Genomic DNA, 17,766 nt, shown 5'->3' with positions numbered 1-17,766 from the left:
GAGATAAATCTTTTAAGCCTCATTAGTCTATGATTAGCTATAAATGCTATAGTAAAATACATGTGCCAATACTAGATTAATTAGGCTTAATAAATTCGTCTCACCATTTCCAAACAAGTTATATAATTATTAGTTCCAAATACTTCTTCCAACATTTCATAAAATATCCAATATGACCATTACCGCCCAAAACCAAATACTTTTCAAGATTTTCCATCACATCGAATCTTGTGACACATGCATGGAGGATTAAATATAAATAAAAACAAAAACTAATTGCACAGTTTGCCTGTAAATCGCGAGATGAATCTTTTGATCTTAGTTAGTCAATGATTGGATAATATTTATCAAATAAAAATAAAAGTGCTACAATATCTGAAAACAAAAATTTAGGAACTGAACAAGATGTAACTATGGCCTTGTTTAGTTCCAATTTTTTTTTGCAAACTGAAAACTGTAGTACTTTCGTTTGTATTTGACAAATATTGTCCAATTATGGACTAACTAGGGTTACATGATTCGTCTCGCAAATTACAGGTAAACTGCGCAATTAGTTATTTTTTAATCTATATTTAATGCTCTATGCATATGCCACAAGATTCAATGTGACAGAGAATCTGAAAAATTTTGTAAAATTTTTTAGGAACTTTTAGTTTTCATTTTTTTTCAACATTTTCGGTCACATCGAATCTTCCGGCACATGCATAAAATATTAATTATAGATTAAAAAAAGAAACTAATTACACAGTTTACCTATAATTTACGAGATAATTTTTTTAAATCTAGTTAGTCTATAATTAAACAATAATTATCAAATGCAAACAAAAATACCAAAATAACCCAACCTAAATTTTTTTACCAAGGCCTTGTTTAGTTGCCGGAATGAAAAAATTTCGGCTACTGTAGCACTTTCGTTTGTTTGTAGCAAATATTATCTAATTATGGACTAACTAGGCTCAAAAGATCCATCTCGTGATTTACAGGTAAACTGTGTAATTAGTTTTTGTTTTTGACCATATTTAATACTTCATGCATGTGCTGTAAGATTCGACGTGACGAGAAATCTTTAAAAATTTTTGGTTTTTGAGGTGAACTAAACAAGGCCCAACTATAAACAAATTCCAATTCCAAACAAAACATGGCCGGAACCAAAATCTCCAACTTCTCATCCATATGCCGCCAGCAAAATACCGTTTCTACCCCTTTAAAAATTTCCGGCTCAACCGTTGTCGCGTCCCCTCGCCTCCCGCACGCCAGCCCCCTGCCCTCTCCCACCGCGTCGTCCCCTCCTCCGCTCCCCCTTCCTCTATGCGCCTAGATCTCGCCAGGGTTTGCCGCTTCTCTTCTGGATTTTTCCTCCGGAACCAGGGCTCCGTCGGGGCAGAGAGGCAGGAGGGATAGGCCATCCCGGAAAGTGGCGGATCCGGGTGAAGCTGTTCGGCTGGAGAGCGTCGTGTAGCGTTTCTGTTGGTGGCAGAGGCATCGTCGAGTTGCGATTTGGAAGGCATTTGTGATTCCGGCATGGAGTGCGGCGGAGCTGTGGACAGCAGCGGTGAGTGTGGTGGATTCTGCCGTGTTAGGGTTTTGTAGCGCAATCTTTTATTTTATTTAAAGGTGTTGCACAGTTGTATTGTCGGGATTATGCTATTTTTCTAGACCATTATATATTGATCAACTCGAGTAATTGGTTGACTTTTTTCGTTAGTCGTGGAGGGGCACATTGTTTTTTCTTCAGTTTTTTCGTTGATGTAGGGTTGTGCATCGCTTTCTTTTTTTAGGTTTGTGTTATTTTGTTGAGTAATTCTGTGAAGTTAGTATTTATTTGGGTGAAATTGTACCTTGCAAAAAGGAAGAAAAAAGGTTGTGGTGGGGAGGTTGCATAGTCATTGGATAATATAGTTTTGAAACGTGAAATTTTTTCCTCTTGTTAATATGGACATGTATATATATGTTATACATGTATAGGCAACATGATCATGCATATGTAGAAGAGAGTTTGTTTTCTTCTACCTGAAATTATTATTTGTGCACACTTAAAAGCAATAAATGGTAAATTACACAAGAAGAGATAATTACGCACAAGATAACCTACCCTCCTGGTCGTGTGTTGATGTTATTATTGGGAAAATTGATATTCCCTAGTTTTAACCCAGCACTCTTGGTGCTCTACATGATGTGTATACATTGATACAGTGCCCTCTCTCAATAGCACCTATCCTGTGGGACAGGACCTTGGCATGAGTCTTCGTCTAACTTCAGACTAATTTAATACTTCTTGTCATCTTCTGTTTTTTCATTCTGGAATTTTGATGTAGAACTTAATTTGCCGTCGAAGTTTCTTGTGGTGGATATGTGGTAAGGTGCATTATATTTGGTATTTAGTTGAGTTTTGTTTTAGGAGAAGGGTATAAGATATGAACAAGTGGCTAAGATGTGATGGTATTATATTTATTATTTTGATGTAAAACAGTAGATAATAGCTTTGTTCTTATGTTTTCCCTTCTTCCTCATGCGCTCCTCAACAATTCGCTTTAGAGGTGTTCCAAATTGGTAGTATTTACTCATATTTCTGCCCATTTTCCCCATTGGGCAGCATTTCAAATCAAAGAGCATGCCTTTATAGACGAAAGCTGAACATACATGGCTCTATTAGGGTATTTACCTGCAAATAATTGGGTTATCAGGACAGATTGGCATCCCTTTGGACCCATACAGTTCCCTGATGGAAGTAATGCCAAGTGCGCACATAAGCCCTACTGTATGGAAGTCTTTTCTTTCTCTCCTAGTTGCCTGAATGCAAGCAAGGTGATGCCATTCATTTAAAAAGGAAACAAGGTGATACTGTCATAACTTATAAGTTATCATGCTGAGTTAATAGAGCTTTGTTATGACCTTTAGTGCCACGGTTTGATTTTTTTTCATGCTTGCTTGGGCACTAGCTATGTTCTGAATGAACTTAGCTCATTTTGTAACATTGTTTAGCTGTACACTTAACAAATTTCTGTATTGTCAAGTTCAAATTTGCATTTTTCATTCAACTTGGTTGGTCTGAACTGTAGAACTACATTAACAACAGGGATAAAACACGTGACTTTGGGGTTATTTGGCACAGCTAGTTTGCAGGATAAAACAGAATGGTTTAAAGATATATCTAAATATAATAACAAAATTGGTCAACGAAATACGTTGTAGTGCCCAGGGCTCTAGATCTAAGAGTTTCTGGAGCTAGGGACTACCCCAAATATGTGGTTTAAATTCTTCATCGGTACAAAGGATTGTGCCATTCTCTACCTTCCTATCTAAATTCTAGAAGTTCGCAATGAGCACAAGATAACATTCAAAATCTACTGTGGTAAGGGACCCTAAAACCTTTGAATCCCCATCTCGTGTTTGCAACCTCTTGCGTTGGAACCGCGGTTACATGTTGTTTCCATGGACTGAATAGTTTCACCCGTTTCCAGTTATTTCCATGGACTTCTGTTGATTTCCTCCACTGTTGGTTGGAGAGGGTTGCACTTAGTGATTTGAAGTGCATGTGCTAGAACTTGAAACATTTGTGTTGTCTTCTCCTCATCTCCCTTTTGCTTTCAGTACTATTAATTGCTGTGGGTGCTGCATTGAGGTGTACAATATTCCAGTATCTGTTAGCCTCTGGAGCATTTGTAGTGCCCCTACCAAACTGAGGACTTGAAACTAAAGCAGGGAATTTGGGCATGTTCTTCTGAATAGTTGTGCATCTGTGCATATGGTATTGGGCCCACTGGCCATGTTAGTGAGTGACAATGTTGGTGCCAGTGGGATACAACTTTTCACTGGCCTGTACTCAGCTGCTATTTTAGCCACATAACACTCTGGTAGAACTACAATTGAATTTCTCGGTTATGTCCATCTGCACCCATTACGAGAAGACAGAAAAGGCCAAATGGCCAATTCAAATATTGATTTGTAGATAGGGAATATTGATTCCGTATGTATTTTGAAGCTCGGTTGTGTTCACTCTACTAGGAGATAAGAGCATTAAAATAATATAAAACATTGTTATAGCATTATTATGTAAAATGGTCACCTTTACAGAATTTTCATATGTTGAAAGTATACTTTGGAATTGTTTCGCACAGGTTCCTGCCGGTGACAGGCTGCCAATTGGTACCTACCAACCGGTTTGAACCAGTCAGGTAACAACATTTGAAATGCTATACTCAGAAATTTGGCATTGGTTACAGGAACCGATGATGATCTTCCACCATCATATCAGAACAGCAGAGGCATGAAAGGCAGTGCACGCATCACTGGTAATGGAAGAGATACTATTGGTGCTTCTCTGTATACTAGAGTTCAACCTCAGACAGATATGGAAACACAAATACATCAGCTTGAGCAAGAAGCATATTGTTCAGTTCTTAGAGCGTTCAAGGCTCAATCTGATGCTATAACATGGGTAATACACTCTTGTCTCTTCATGTTATTAATTTATTTAGTCTGGTTGGCCTAGATTTCATTGAATCTCATAAAAGTTTGAATGCACTGTCTCAGGAAAAAGAAAGTCTCATTACTGAGCTTAGGAAGGAGCTACAAGTATCTGACAAGGAACACAGGGAGTTGCTAAACAGAGTTAATAGTGATGATATTATCCGAAGAATAAGGTATTTTGTGGACACATGATGCATCTTAACTGTGCAATACCGTCTCCTAACACATGCACACCCAAAAATAAGAACTCCTTTTTCACTCTTTTGTCACGTGTTCTTTTCTTAATACAAGGGAATGGAGAGAGTCAACTGGTGGGCTTAAGATGAATTTGGTTAATAATTCTCAGCGTACACATGACCCTATGCCGAGCCCTACGACCTCTGCTCGCAAGAGGCAAAAGATGTCTCAACCCATTCCTTCTGCATCTGTGCCTGCACCATCTGCTATGCATTCACAGCCTTTAACTGCACCAATGCAACCATCATCTTCAGGAGCAAAAAAGGCAGCTCCACCTGGCACTAAAGTGAAAAAGACCAAAGCAGTAAGTGATGGTTGAATCATCTGCAGATAATTTTGTGGTTGTAATTTTTGTAACATGATATGGGTTATTTGTGGGCAATTAACTGTGCTTGAAGGGCCAGAAGATACCTGGTGGCCCTGCAGTCAAATCTATGCCATCTTCTGCTGGTCCTGGTGGACGGGGACCTATTATCAATAGAAATATGTCTGCTGGCCTTCCACCTGAAGGCTCACAATTAAATCCATTAATCGGGCGTAAAGTCATGACTCGGTGGCCTGACGACAATAGCTTTTATGAAGCTGAAATAACTGACTATAATCCATCAAAGGTATGCCTTATTTCTAAGGCGTCATAAGTATCACTTATCTTTGTTTATATAATTAATCAAGTTGCTCTAATTATATAGGATGTCTATGCACTGGTTTATGACATAAATACAGCACATGAGACATGGGAATGGGTTGATTTCAAGGAGGTAAATTTTTATTTACTCTGAATGCTGAAAAATGTTTATTTAATTCTATTGTCATGTCCGAAACTTGATAAAATACATCCCTCAGCTGTCAAAACTCGAAGCGGTGTAAACTTCATCCTAAGGTTGGTTTTGTGGGTGGTTTTAGTTGGTGTGGTAGCCACATCAGCAAGTTTTGCTGTATAACTGCCGACATCACCTATTTTTTTCAGGGACAGACACATCACTCTTGTAGTGCTGCTGTGTTGTGTCTCCACGTGGATGCTTTGGCTGCCATATCACCTAAAGCACCCCCCAAAACCAGCTTTGGCAGATAATTTGTGCTGGTTTTGAGAATGAAGAAACATATTTCTATCTGGTTTTGTTTAGGGATGGGAATAAAACCTATTGCATTTTTGGGGCATAGGAGGTTGTGTGGGGACTAAGCATTGATTTTCCTTGTGAATGATATACAAATTTCAGATAATTATGAAGTTATTTGCTAGATTGCCTTTTGGCATATTCTACTGACTGTTATTGGCATTTTCTAATGATCTGATGTAAGACATTAGTTTAGATGATGGTCCTATATGATAGTTATGCCACTCCCAAAAGAAATACCTTAGTGCAGTGTTTGTCTCCAAAAAATGGATGCAAATCTAGAGATTTTGTCCAATACATGCTTTGCTCTACATGTCAAAATATAAGCACACTTAAATTTTCTAGTCTCATTTGGTGACCATGGAAATTAATCGTCCCAATGCATTTCTTATCTTGCATTTTATTTTTTATAGTTTTTCTAGCTTATGTTTTTAGAAAGACATTAGCTCTCTCTTCAATACTTTGCCACATCATTAAAAGTCCCATGTGGTATGGTCAAATTTATATGCGAGCCTTTGGTTGATACAACATGAACTGCCACTTGGTCTCTTATGACATTCTATACCCATCTTCCCATCAACAACGATAGTCTTGATCTTAAGGGCACTAATATAGCTCTCTGACACTTACTTTGGCCCATAGCAACAACACTGATCAGGACGATTAATCGACGACCAGGATGATTAATTGACTTCTGATCGGTCTAATCGTCCAGCATATAACAGTATATGGTATATATACCATATACTATATATTTATGTAGTAGACATCGAGCATCAAGACTATATTTCTAAGGAGGGAGTGAGACGCACGCAGCAGCAGCAGCAGGGAAGAGATGCAGCTCAGCAGCTGCACACAAAGCTGAGGAGAGAGAGTGAGGATGAGGTATATAAGAGAAACCCTAATGGGCTTGGCCCAAATAAATATAGCCCAATAAACTGAAGCAGCAATCTGCCTATTTAGTGTTGATCGACCAAGAGACCTAATCGGACGATTAATCGCAAGTAATCAAAAATTAATCAGACGATTAGGTTTCTGATCACTCTAATAAAATCGGAAGGCCTAATCGAGTGCTAGTAGATAAGGATGATTAATCGTGATTAATCGGGCGATCAGAAAACATTGGTACACATTAATCAAGTTAGGAAATTTGTAAGTTTTGAGCCTAGGATTTAGTTTTAGGATACAGTGTAGCAAGCCACACATTTTTTCATTTCTGCCATCCATTTTTGAACATGATGTTTTTCCAATTATGCAGAGTTATGGGAGCTACTTTGGCTGACATGGATGTTGAGCCATGAACCAAATGCATGTATAGCTTACCTGATTAGTATTTGATACCAAATTTCTAAATTTACTTAAATACGTATACATATTGGGATATCAATTATCAATATTGTCATTACACATCATAATTGTATTTCATGAGGAAAAAGTTTCTTTTCATTCAAGTCTCAGCTTTAAAAGGTATGAAGCATGTCAATGCTATTGAAGTGTCAGATGTACTTTCATTAAGTCACTAGTATATTGCCCATGCTAATGCTACGAGCCACATTAGGCAAGGAAAAACTATTCTCTTCAAGGTGTGAGAAAATGTTGGCTATCACATTCACACAGTTTACAAAATCAATACCTTTGAACCTACTCCAAAAGCTATGCCACTAACGCACAACAAATTTCAACAAATGTCGTTCTAAAAGCAAAATGAATAAAAAGAAAAAAGACACATGATTCATTGTTGTCATCACTCTATTCACACAATGTTCAAAAAGGCAGCGCCTCATCCCCCGCCTAGGCGCGACTAATCGCTGGTGCTCTGTCGTCGGTCGCTGCATGAACCGACTGATGTAGCCAACAGCGAACGCCATGTCCGGCCACATATAGACGAGGTAGCAAAGGTTGCCCACAATGCGCCGGTACCAAATGGCGTCGACCTCCTTGGCCATGCTGTTGTGGCTCAGCTTCAGCCTCTCCATGGGAGTGCAGGCTCCCAAGTCAATGATGCGCTTGGCGTAGGCGGTGAGGGAGATGCCGTAGCTGTCTTGGTGGACCTCGATCCCATGGTAGAAGGAGAGAAGGCCCAAGTTGCTCATCTGGAAGGTCGCCTTCATCTCCTTGCTCACATCTACCTTAGCCTCCTTGGTGCCGGTGATCACCAAGTCGCCGACGTAGAGGCCTACCAATAGGGCATTGCCATCCTTGCCCCGCCGATAGACAGCAGCCTCATGAGGACTTTGTTGGAACCCCATTTGCTTGAGGGTGGAGTCTAGCTTGGCATTCCAAGCTCAGGGTGCCTGCCGCAAGCCATAGAGGGCCTTGTGCAGGCGAAGAACCTTATTCTCCTTGCTGGGGATGATGAATCTTGGTGGTTGGTGGACGTAGACCGCCTTAAGGTCACCATTGAGGAACGCGGACTTGAAGTCCTTGTGGTGCATGCGCCAACCCTCTTGGGCCACCAGCGTGAGGAGATGATGAATGGACTCTATTGTTCGCCAGGTGCAACTTTGCCTCGAAGTTGTGAATCGCCAGTCTAGGGACGGGCTGATCACCGAAGATGTTGTCCAAGGTGCGGTAGCGCAGAGGCTCGTCGTTGTGGTACACATTGACGCGATCCTTGTTGTTAGACAACAGAGTGGCAAACTCCACCGAGCGCTGCTCGTCACGGATTGAAGTTGTCGGTGCCAATCTCAGAGGTGTGGGTGCCCGTACCGATGTAGTAGTATGAGGAGGCGGTGTTGCAGAGTAGGGCGCCGCCAATGTAGGAGAGCTAGGCGTAGCCAGTGATGGACTCGTTGGTACTGTAGGTGGTGGACTCACTGGAGCTGATGGTGAGCCGGGTGCTGAGGTGGTTGAGCTCGATGAGGATGAGTTGCTAGCTCCTCGCCTCCCTTGAAGTGGACGTAGTCGACAATGAAGTCTCTGAGAGTCAATGTCAAGCCATCGTCCACTGCCTTGTCCCAAGCCTAGCCTTGCCCTTCGTTGAACACGACATCCCGGGAGATGCAGACACGATATGTCGTAGTGTCAAGGATGCGGTAGGCCTTGATGCCCTCTTTGTAGCCGATGAAGACTCTCGACGTGCTCTTTTCGTTGAGCTTGCCAACGTGGTTAAGCTCCTTGGCGAAAGCGAGACACTCGAACACGCGGAGGTGGCTCGCCACTGGCTTGCGCTCGTGCCAGGCCTTGTACGGTGTCTTGCTGTCAAGGGCCTTGGTCGGTGAGCGGTTGAGATGGACGACAGTCATCACCACCTCCCCCAGTAGATGGTCGGCATCCCTCTCTGCTCGAGGAGGGCGTGGGCGGTGGCCACCGCCGTCTGGTTGCGGTGGTACACGATGCCGTTTTGCTGCGGGGTGTATGGTGCGGAGAAGTGGCGTTGGATCCCTTAATCGGCGCAGTACATCGTGAACTTGCCGCCATTGTCGGTGCGTAGCATCCATTGATGGCGTCCGCAGCCGCCGCCTTGGTGTCGAGTAGGCCTCTCACATGTAGTGGGACATGTCGTTGACAAGTAGCAGGAAGAAGCGTTAGCCTCTAGGTGTACCCGGTGTCTCGGGGCCACAGAGGGCGCCATGCACGAGCTCTAGCTTCTTGGCGTGGAAGCTAGCCTGGCGGGGGAAGGGGAGCCGCTGTTGCTTGGTGAGGACGTAGGGGCAGAACTGCTCCACGTGCTCAACTCATGGCATGCCCTGCACCATCTCCTTGTTGCCGAGCTACTTTAGGGCTTCAGAACACCGTCCTCAATCTCCACGCAAGAGCCATTCTCATCCAGCTGTCCCAAGCTGATGGGAGTTCCTCAGCGCGGGGATGTGATAGACACCGGTGAGCAGTCCATGCTCGCTGGTCTTGGCGGTGAAGATGACGGAGCCGATGCCCTTGATCTGCACGGCGCAGGCGTCACCAAACTTGACGGAGCCTCGAACGCCGAAGTCAAGCTTGGAGAAGAACTCTCGCCGCCTGGTCATGTGATGAGTAGTGTTGGTGTTCATAAAGTCCACACAATTGGACACTGCAGGAACCTAGCCACAAGTGAGGTAGCTCAATGACACGAGCAATCCACTAAAGTTATCTTTCGGCGGGGAAGGTGCAAGACCTCTCACAATCATCGGGAGATGGCCATGAACAATCACCAACTCGTGCCAATGCTTCTTTGCTGCTCCAAGCCGTCTAGGTGGCGGCAACCACCAAGAGTAACAAGAAAACCGCAGCCACAACAATCCCTAAGTGCCACTAGATGCAATCATTCATGCAAATGCACTTGGAATCACTCTCAATCTCACTATAATGGTGAATCAATGATGGAGATGAGTGCGAGGTGTTTGCTTAGGCTCACAAGGATGTCAAGTATGTCAAAGTGCCAAGAGAGACACCCAAGAGCTGGCAACAACTATTTATAAGCGTCCCCAAAGAATAGAGCCATTACCCCTAGGACAGTCCTCTATCGGTGGCGTTGGACGCTGCCCTTATAGCCGCTCTAGATTGCTGCCACGTGTCATCAGTCAAATGTGACCCGTTGATTCCCAACGGTCACTTAAACGTTAAAGTTCACAGTTAACAAGCATCGGATGCGTTAGGTGCTTTGCACCGGACGCGCCACCCAGGCACTAGACGCTACCCAGAGAGTTCTAGAGTCTCTCTAAGGTGCGTCAGATGCAGATGCGCCCGACGGTAGTCCACCATATGCTGGGCTAGTGTTCGATGCCTCCGCTGTCAGCGTCTGATGATTGTTTTTCTACCCATGACTTTCTTTTCACCGGCGTAATAGAAAATATGCATTTCATTTTCTCAAAAGCGTCGAATCTTGCCGAGAGAAACCCAAACCCCTCTCCACCACTTCAACCCTTACTCAAATTTGCTAACCACCAAGTGTAACACTTTGTGCACGTGTGTTAGCATATTTTCACAAATATTTTCAAGGGTTAAGTTAGCACACTTGGTTCTAAATACATGTACATGAACAATGCCATTTAGTGGCACTTGATAGACCGCTTAGCTAAATAATTACCCTCTTTATAGTACGGCTATCTATCCTAAATGTGATCACACCCTCTGTGGTGTCTTGATCACCAAAATCAAAACCAAAACCAGAACCCTAAAAGGTACCTTTGTCTTGATCTCCATAGGGTTTTGTTTTTCTTTTTCTTTCTTTTTAAGTTGAGCACTTGATCATCTTGTGGTCATCACCATGATCATCTCTTGCTCTATCACTTGGCATGTACCAATCTCATCTAATTCACACACTTAACGTGGAGGTTAGGTTTTATCAATTATCTAAAACCAAACTTAGGCTTTCACCAGTAGCCGGTCCTCTCTTAGTTGTGCAAGTGTCGTCACGGGTGGCCTTGCTCTCGCCATCGGCACTACGGAGCGCCACCACACGCCTTGTCCTGCTTGCGCGGCCGACGCTTGTGGCTGCTCGACGACCCAAGCTGCCCCCTTCATCTGCTCGCGCTCGCGGGCGAGCCACTACTCCTTGAACAAAAGCTTGCCACCAATGGTGACCAGCTTCGAGGGAGGCTCGTGGCTGTCGATGGCCTTGAGGTGGCCCGTCACCTCCACGGTCGTGAGCTTGTGTCCTTGATGATGGTCTACATGATGGGAGGGGAGCTGGGCCGACCATGGCGACCTCGACGCCGGTATTGGGAAAGGGAGTCGCGTCGCTTGCGAGGGCTCCGTGTGCTAGCGTCATTTCCTCCAAGCTCCTGGTCGAAGTTGTGATGTGCCTCTTGCGCCGCTGCTTGCTCCCAGAGTCGTTGGGCCTCCATGGCACGGTCTTTCTGAGGATCATGCCACGGGTCATGCTCTAGCCTTGCTTTGCTGTCGCGTCGGCCCCATGCATCCTGCTCTTGTGTGTCCAGTCCGAGGTCGTGGTCGTCAAAGCCGTTGTGGTTCCCTGCCTCGCATCCACCACGTCAGCTAAAGCCGCAGGCCTGCGTTCGCGTCAGCATGTGCGCCTGTGTCTAGGTCGCTTGCGTGGCTTGCGCATGCATGTGTGCTGCTGGTCTCGGTCGCGGTCGCTGCCGATGCTGTGTTCACCTACATCAGGCCAGGCCGCTCTATCGTGGCTCCCGCGTGGCCCGAGTGAGCATCCATGTTGTAGTCGTCGTAGTAGAACTGCTCTGCATCGTGTCCGCATAGGCTGCGTCCGCCTAGGGCGTCGAAGCTATGTCCCAGGCCGTCGTTGAGGCCGTGACCGCATCTTGCGTCTCGCGCACCTGTACCGCGCAGCTGCTCGCCATCGAGGCCACACAGCTCCCGCTCGTAGGGTAGCGGCCTCCACTGCCGCCGCTTGGGCCGCGGCCTCCTCGGCAGCCTGCGCTACTGCTAGCTCAGCGGCAGCTAGCCGCTGCGCCCGAGCAGTGGCCGCCGCCCGCTCTGCCGCCTCTTGCTCGTGTCTCTCCGCGGCGACCAGCTATGCGTGGTGCACTTCCTCTGTAGTTAGCGCGGCTTGCCTACGCCGTATGCTTGAGGTGGTGGTGGAGCAATTGGAAGAGGAAGAGTAGGAGCGGACAAACATACTGCCGGATTGAGGATGGGTAAAAGGGAAAAACCCTAGGTAACTTGAGGCTCATACCAATTGTTGGACACAAATCACATGATTTGGGGTTAGTTTTTCTATTTCATTAGCCTTACCACAACTATGGCAGGTTAGGGATACATATAGGGTAGCTTGCTTGGTCCTTAAGAAAGGATTACAACGTGTTCTAGAGATGCTAAAGTAGATGCTATAAAGATAAAGTGCTGACACAGGAGCCACCAACTACTCTAGATAAGTATCCTAGGTAGGTAAGCACTAGACTTATGCTTTCAATCATCCGGTGCAATAGTTTGGGGCCTCCCTACACCTTGTATCCCCTGGCAGCTCCCTCCTTATCATGCGCCCTTGTTGCTGTTGCTCCTGCTCCCACTACTATTTGGCACCGTCGTCTTGGTCACCCTTGCCATGAAGCTTTGTCCAAGCTCTCTAGTAGTAGTGGGCCATCTCATGTACCTGTCGTTCTAGTGACACTTTATGTCATGGTCAATTAGGTCATCACATTCGGTTGCCTTCTACTCATTCTTTGTCTTGTGTGGTCAAGTGTTTCGACTTAATTCATTGTGACTTATGGACCTCTCCTGTTAAGAATGTGTCTGGATATAAGTATTATCTTGTTATTCTTTGGTGATTACTCTCATTTTCTCTAGACATACCCTTTGCGCCTCAAGTCTTGACTTTCTCCACTTTGGCACATTTTTCTCTTACGTGACTACTCAATTTGGCTACACCATTAAAAGTGTCCAATGTGACAATTCCTCCACCTGCTCTTTCTTCCTTACTCATGGCGTTCTTCTACAAATGTCATGTCCCTACACCTCCCAAAATGGTAAGGTTGAATGCATCATTTCCTCTGTTAATAACATTATGTGTTCCCTTCTCTTCCAAGCATCCTTGCCAGCTTCCTACTGGGTTGAAGGTCTCCATACTGCCACCTATTTACTAAATCGCCTTCCCACAAAAACTCTGGAGTGTTACTCCTCATTTCGCCTTGTTTGGCTAACATCCCTCCTATTCCCAACTTTGGGTCTTTGGCTGTGCTTGTTATCCTAACATGTCTGCCAGTGCTCCTCACAAACTTTCCCCTCGCTCCACTCTGTGTTTTCCTAGGATACTCTTTTAATCATAAGGGAATTCGTTCTCTTGACCTCTCAAACCACATCATCATCTCTGGTCTTGTTATCTTTAATGAGACGAACTTTCCCTTTGCCAAGACACCATCACCCCCTACTACTAACAGTTTTATTTTGAGTAAATTGCATTCACCATACAACAACTAATGAAGTGGGTGCATGTTAGTCCAACATCTTCTAATTTGTCCAATTTAATACGACAACTATCTAGGTGGGTGCTTATTGGTCCAACATCTTCTAATCTGTTTAATTTGAAGTAAAAATTTAGTTCATTGATGCGTGTATGTTCCAAGCAGTGTCTTTGTACACTCTAAATTCTTGTCATCGAAAGCTAAACACCCTAGCACGCTCATCTCGTCCATCACTCAACTTGAATTATTTACTATATTATGATAACATTTCTCAGACTTTGGCCAAATAAAGGGTTACATTCAATTTCTATTTTAAATTTTAGTATAGGAAAAGTCATACCATTAACATAAAGTGGTAAGCTTATAAGGAATCAAATGCTCACTACTTATCCTTCTAAAACTTTCTCTAAATTTTGTGGGTCCTAAATCCGCTAAATTGAGTTTTAAGTTTTTACAAGCCAATTAACCTCTCCCTCTCTAGGCCTTTCCTATCCTTTCGACGGGTGCAACTGTGCATCGTCTTCTTTTTTGTGTCTATTACATCATCTTATTTTTTTGTGTCTACTACATCCTTTAAACGGTGGCAACCGCTTTTTATTTTCTTTTTTTCTTAGCTTGGTAAACCTATATAAGAACTTGCTTAGTTCGGTTATAGGTAGAACCAAACCAAAAAAAAAAAACGAAAACCAAATTTTATTGATTCTCGTTTTTTAAAAAACCTCTCGATCCCTGATTCTTATGAGATGGACAACCCATGTATCAGTTCAAGCCAGCTATGAATGACAATAGTTTGGGATTAAAACAATATTATGGTATAAAAAGAAAAATGATCGGTTTGAAATTTTTCATATTTATGAAATCAATGACACCTTTTATATTTGGCCAGATTCATAAATGATATTGTATAGTAAACGATTCAAGCTGATTGATGGATGAGATGAGCATGCTAGGGTCTATAACTTGCAATGACAGTGATTCAGAGTGTACATAGATGTGTTATTACAATACTTGGACCGTATATGCACGAATAAGCAAGTTCTTGTATCAAATTAAACTTATGAGAAGATTGTGGATCAATATGCACCCACCTATATTGTTGTTGTATTAGATTGGACAAATTACAAGATGTTGGACTAACATGCACCCACTTAGATACTTGTTGTATGGTGAGTGTAATTTACTCTTTTATTTTTTTTGATTGAGTTTGAGCCTCTGTATGCCTTCCTGGCCTCCCTGTTGGCTCTTCTTCAAGTACCTTTGGTGGCGTCACCCCTTCTGGTCCATCTGGCGTCTTGTCAGCTACTGCTGTGACTCCTGTCACGCCCATTCTGGTTGAGCCCGTGGTCCTGGAGAGCCTTTGCCAGCGCACTCCTACCCCACGTGCTGCCACGGCTAGATGTGAAGAATGCCTTCCTCCACGTGTTGCCAACCCATTGGATTTATTGACATTGCACTTTCTGACCATGTTTGCCGTCTCAACAAATCTCTCTTAAGTTCTGAAGCAGGCTCCTCGTGCTTGGTACAATCGGTTTGCCACCTACCTCTCTCGGTTTGTTGAAGCCTTGTTTATTTGTTGCTCTATGTTAATGACATTGTCCTGGCGGTGATGGCCTCCAATGTCTCTTTTTCGCCACACTATCACTGCCTTGCAACAAGAATTCTCCATGAAAAACCTTAGTTCTTTGCATCAGTTTTGGGAATTTCAGTGAAGCAGCACTCAGGTGGTCCTTCCTATCACAGCAGCAGTATACCATGGACATCCTCAAACGTGCTGGCATGATTGATAGCAAACCGTGTAGCACACCTGTTGACAGTCACGCCAAAGTTTCTACTACTGATGGTGCTCCAATCAATGATCCTACACACTACCATATTGCTTACTACTGACAGTCATGCCAAAGTTTCTACTACTTATTGGAGCCCTCAAGCACCTTACTTTGGTGAAGATGTCGGCAAATTGGGACGTCGTTAGTACATGAAGAACACGAACAACACCAATGACGACCCGTTCGCAAACGAAGTGGAGATCAATCTCGACATTTGATGGCTCGATGTGCCACAGACTGGGCAGTAGATGACAGAGCAGAAGGGGCTGGCCAGAGGCGTCGCGTGCGGTGTGGCGGCTGTTTCACCTCCATGCCTTGGCCGGTCGTTGTGCAAGCTGCCTATTGGCTTTGCGCGTCACTCAACAGAGGCGACCTGTCCTCGAACTCCTTGAGCAGCGCTATGGCCTGGCTCGAGCGTGCCTGCGCCGATGCCCTGCGCGCCACCAGCACGTCGGCGACCGTCACTACACCGAGCTTGACCTGCCGCATCCGCCATTGGGGGTGCCAATCGCTGGGACCTTGCTCGCGCCGCTCTGGCATGCGATGATCTCCGTGATGGCCTCGGCAACTCCCGCGGGTCCAGGTCTCTGCCGCCATGTCTGCCTTGATGGCCTCGTCCACTCCGTTGACACGAGCGAGAGCTATGGCTGCATCGCACAGGCATGGGCGGTTGGGGGTGGAGGGAGGTCAGGAGGTGCAGATCCATTGAATGATGACCGTCGGATATGGTTAAGGGAGAGAATAGAAGAGAGTTAATCTGGTGCGCACGTTTTAAGGGTGGTGCATTTCTGGGCACATATTTTGGTGCGGTCGTAGTTGAAGTCATGGCTGCGGAGCAAGTAATTGTTGGGTGGATGTAGGATAATTTTAACTGGTGGTTTATAGGGCTAGAGATAGAGGTTATAGGGGTAGAGAAGAGAACTGCATCATAGTCTGAAACTGGATTTGACCAGCAATGCAATCTAGAAAACCCAAATAACACATGCCTGGTCTTGGATTTGTTTCCACGAAACATCATGTTGGTATGAAAACTGGTCAAACTATTTTGTTCATGAACTGGTTGGCTAAGGACATCAATGGATGACCTCCATCTTGATAAAAGTAAGAGAGACTATGACAGTAACATTAACAGCCTAACACATTTGCCAAGCAAGTTCTATAGTTAAGCAACTACACAAATTAACATTAACAGCCCAACAAGTAATCCCTGTGTAAGATTTTTTGATCTTTGCTGCAGATGGCACCTGAAGATATAAGATGGGAAGGTGAGGAGCCTGATTTAAACCTTGTAGGTCGTGGTGCTTCCGTCCATGGTGTGAAGAAGTCAATTAGTCATGGTGGTCCCATGTCAGGTGCTGGAAGAGACAGAGGACTCCAAAAGAACTCATTTAAGAAAGATTATCCATCTTCACAAAACGGTATTGGGAAGAAGAGTTCTGACTACATAGAAATTCTCCATACAGAGACACTCATAAAGGAGGTTTGTTTTGGTGGAACTCAGGTTATTCGTTTGTTAGAATCCTACCAAATTTTCTGTTCTATCATGATTCTCTGTGTATATAGGTGGAGCGGGTTTTCAGTGCAGCCAACCCTGACCCCCTTGAGATGGAGAGGGCTAAGAAAGTGCTTAAGGTAACAAGGACGTGCAAAATATTATTGGGATTCCCGTTCTTCTGAACTAACAGTTGTTCTTGCAGGAGCATGAACAATCATTAATTGATGCGATTGCAAGGCTTGCTGAGGCGTCTGATGGTGAGGGTGGTAAGTGTTGTGCATAATTTCTCTTTTCAACTTTGGCAGCGGAAGAATTGGGCTGTATTATGTGCTTACAGTATTATAGAACGAGTCTAACATGTTCCCCTTTTTGTCTCCCATTGTTGAAGCAGATGATCGTGTACGAGCTTTGGAGTATAACCGTGGATGGAGGAACCAACACGGAGGAAGATATGTAGATGATATGACCATCGACGGCCTCATGGCTGGAGATGCAGATGCCATGTAAACCTGCCAATGTGTACACAAAATTCCTTCATTAGCTTATTTTTTGCCTGTTGTAAAATCTTGACACTGATTTATTCTAGATTTAGCTGTAGGTACTTATGATTGGTTCTAACGAATGGAACGGTTAGGATCACCACTCTTGATTGTTCTGCTTTTGTAGTAGAATTGCACCCAGCTCATGCTTTTACACTGTAAATTTAGGTGTGGAGCTGATTTTGTCTCTATCCATTTGATAAGCATCTGTCCAGGTCTGTTTGGTTTCGTAGTGCTTCAAATGCTAGGATCAGATAATACTAATCTCATTTGTTTTCATATTTT

General features: G+C 44.1%; 1 protein-coding gene and 1 long non-coding RNA gene across 4 annotated transcripts; both read left to right on the top strand.

Moving 5' to 3' along the window:
- LOC8069905 (protein EMSY-LIKE 3) lies at positions 1,219-17,766 on the top strand. 3 transcript variants are annotated; one of them, XM_021464739.1, is made up of 11 exons: positions 1,219-1,552; positions 4,224-4,438; positions 4,534-4,643; positions 4,762-5,011; positions 5,106-5,318; positions 5,397-5,465; positions 16,685-16,712; positions 16,800-16,927; positions 17,011-17,079; positions 17,145-17,208; positions 17,334-17,766. In XM_021464739.1, exons 1-11 carry the CDS (start codon positions 1,522-1,524, stop codon positions 17,447-17,449), a joined length of 1,293 nt encoding a protein of 430 aa, XP_021320414.1. In that variant the 5' UTR covers positions 1,219-1,521; the 3' UTR covers positions 17,450-17,766. The 3 variants fall into 3 exon arrangements, with proteins under 3 accessions (XP_021320414.1, XP_002445416.1, XP_021320413.1); XM_002445371.2 differs by having other exon boundaries at positions 1,220-1,552; positions 16,685-16,927; XM_021464738.1 differs by lacking the exon at positions 1,219-1,552 and adding an exon at positions 2,461-2,835 and having other exon boundaries at positions 16,685-16,927; positions 17,334-17,709.
- Positions 5,472-14,301, top strand: LOC110436945. Its single transcript, XR_002454922.1, has 2 exons — positions 5,472-5,587; positions 5,675-14,301. It is a non-coding gene; the product is annotated as an uncharacterized LOC110436945 (long non-coding RNA).

This window comes from Sorghum bicolor, chromosome 7 (assembly GCF_000003195.3).
Source record: "Sorghum bicolor cultivar BTx623 chromosome 7, Sorghum_bicolor_NCBIv3, whole genome shotgun sequence".
NCBI lineage: Eukaryota > Viridiplantae > Streptophyta > Magnoliopsida > Poales > Poaceae > Sorghum > Sorghum bicolor.
The sequence above is the reverse complement of the archived record's forward strand: the minus strand, read 5'-3'. Positions and strand labels throughout refer to the sequence as shown.

What these genes read in the sequence shown, in the direction of transcription:
- LOC8069905 (XM_002445371.2), top strand. Translation starts at nt 1,522, where the DNA reads ATGGAGTGCGGCGGAGCTGTGGACAGCAGCG. An exon ending in AATCTGATGCTATAACATGG is followed by an intron (nt 4,439 to 4,533) that starts GTAATACACTCT and finishes GCACTGTCTCAG; the next exon opens with GAAAAAGAAAGTCTCATTAC. An exon ending in AAGTGAAAAAGACCAAAGCA is followed by an intron (nt 5,012 to 5,105) that starts GTAAGTGATGGT and finishes CTGTGCTTGAAG; the next exon opens with GGCCAGAAGATACCTGGTGG.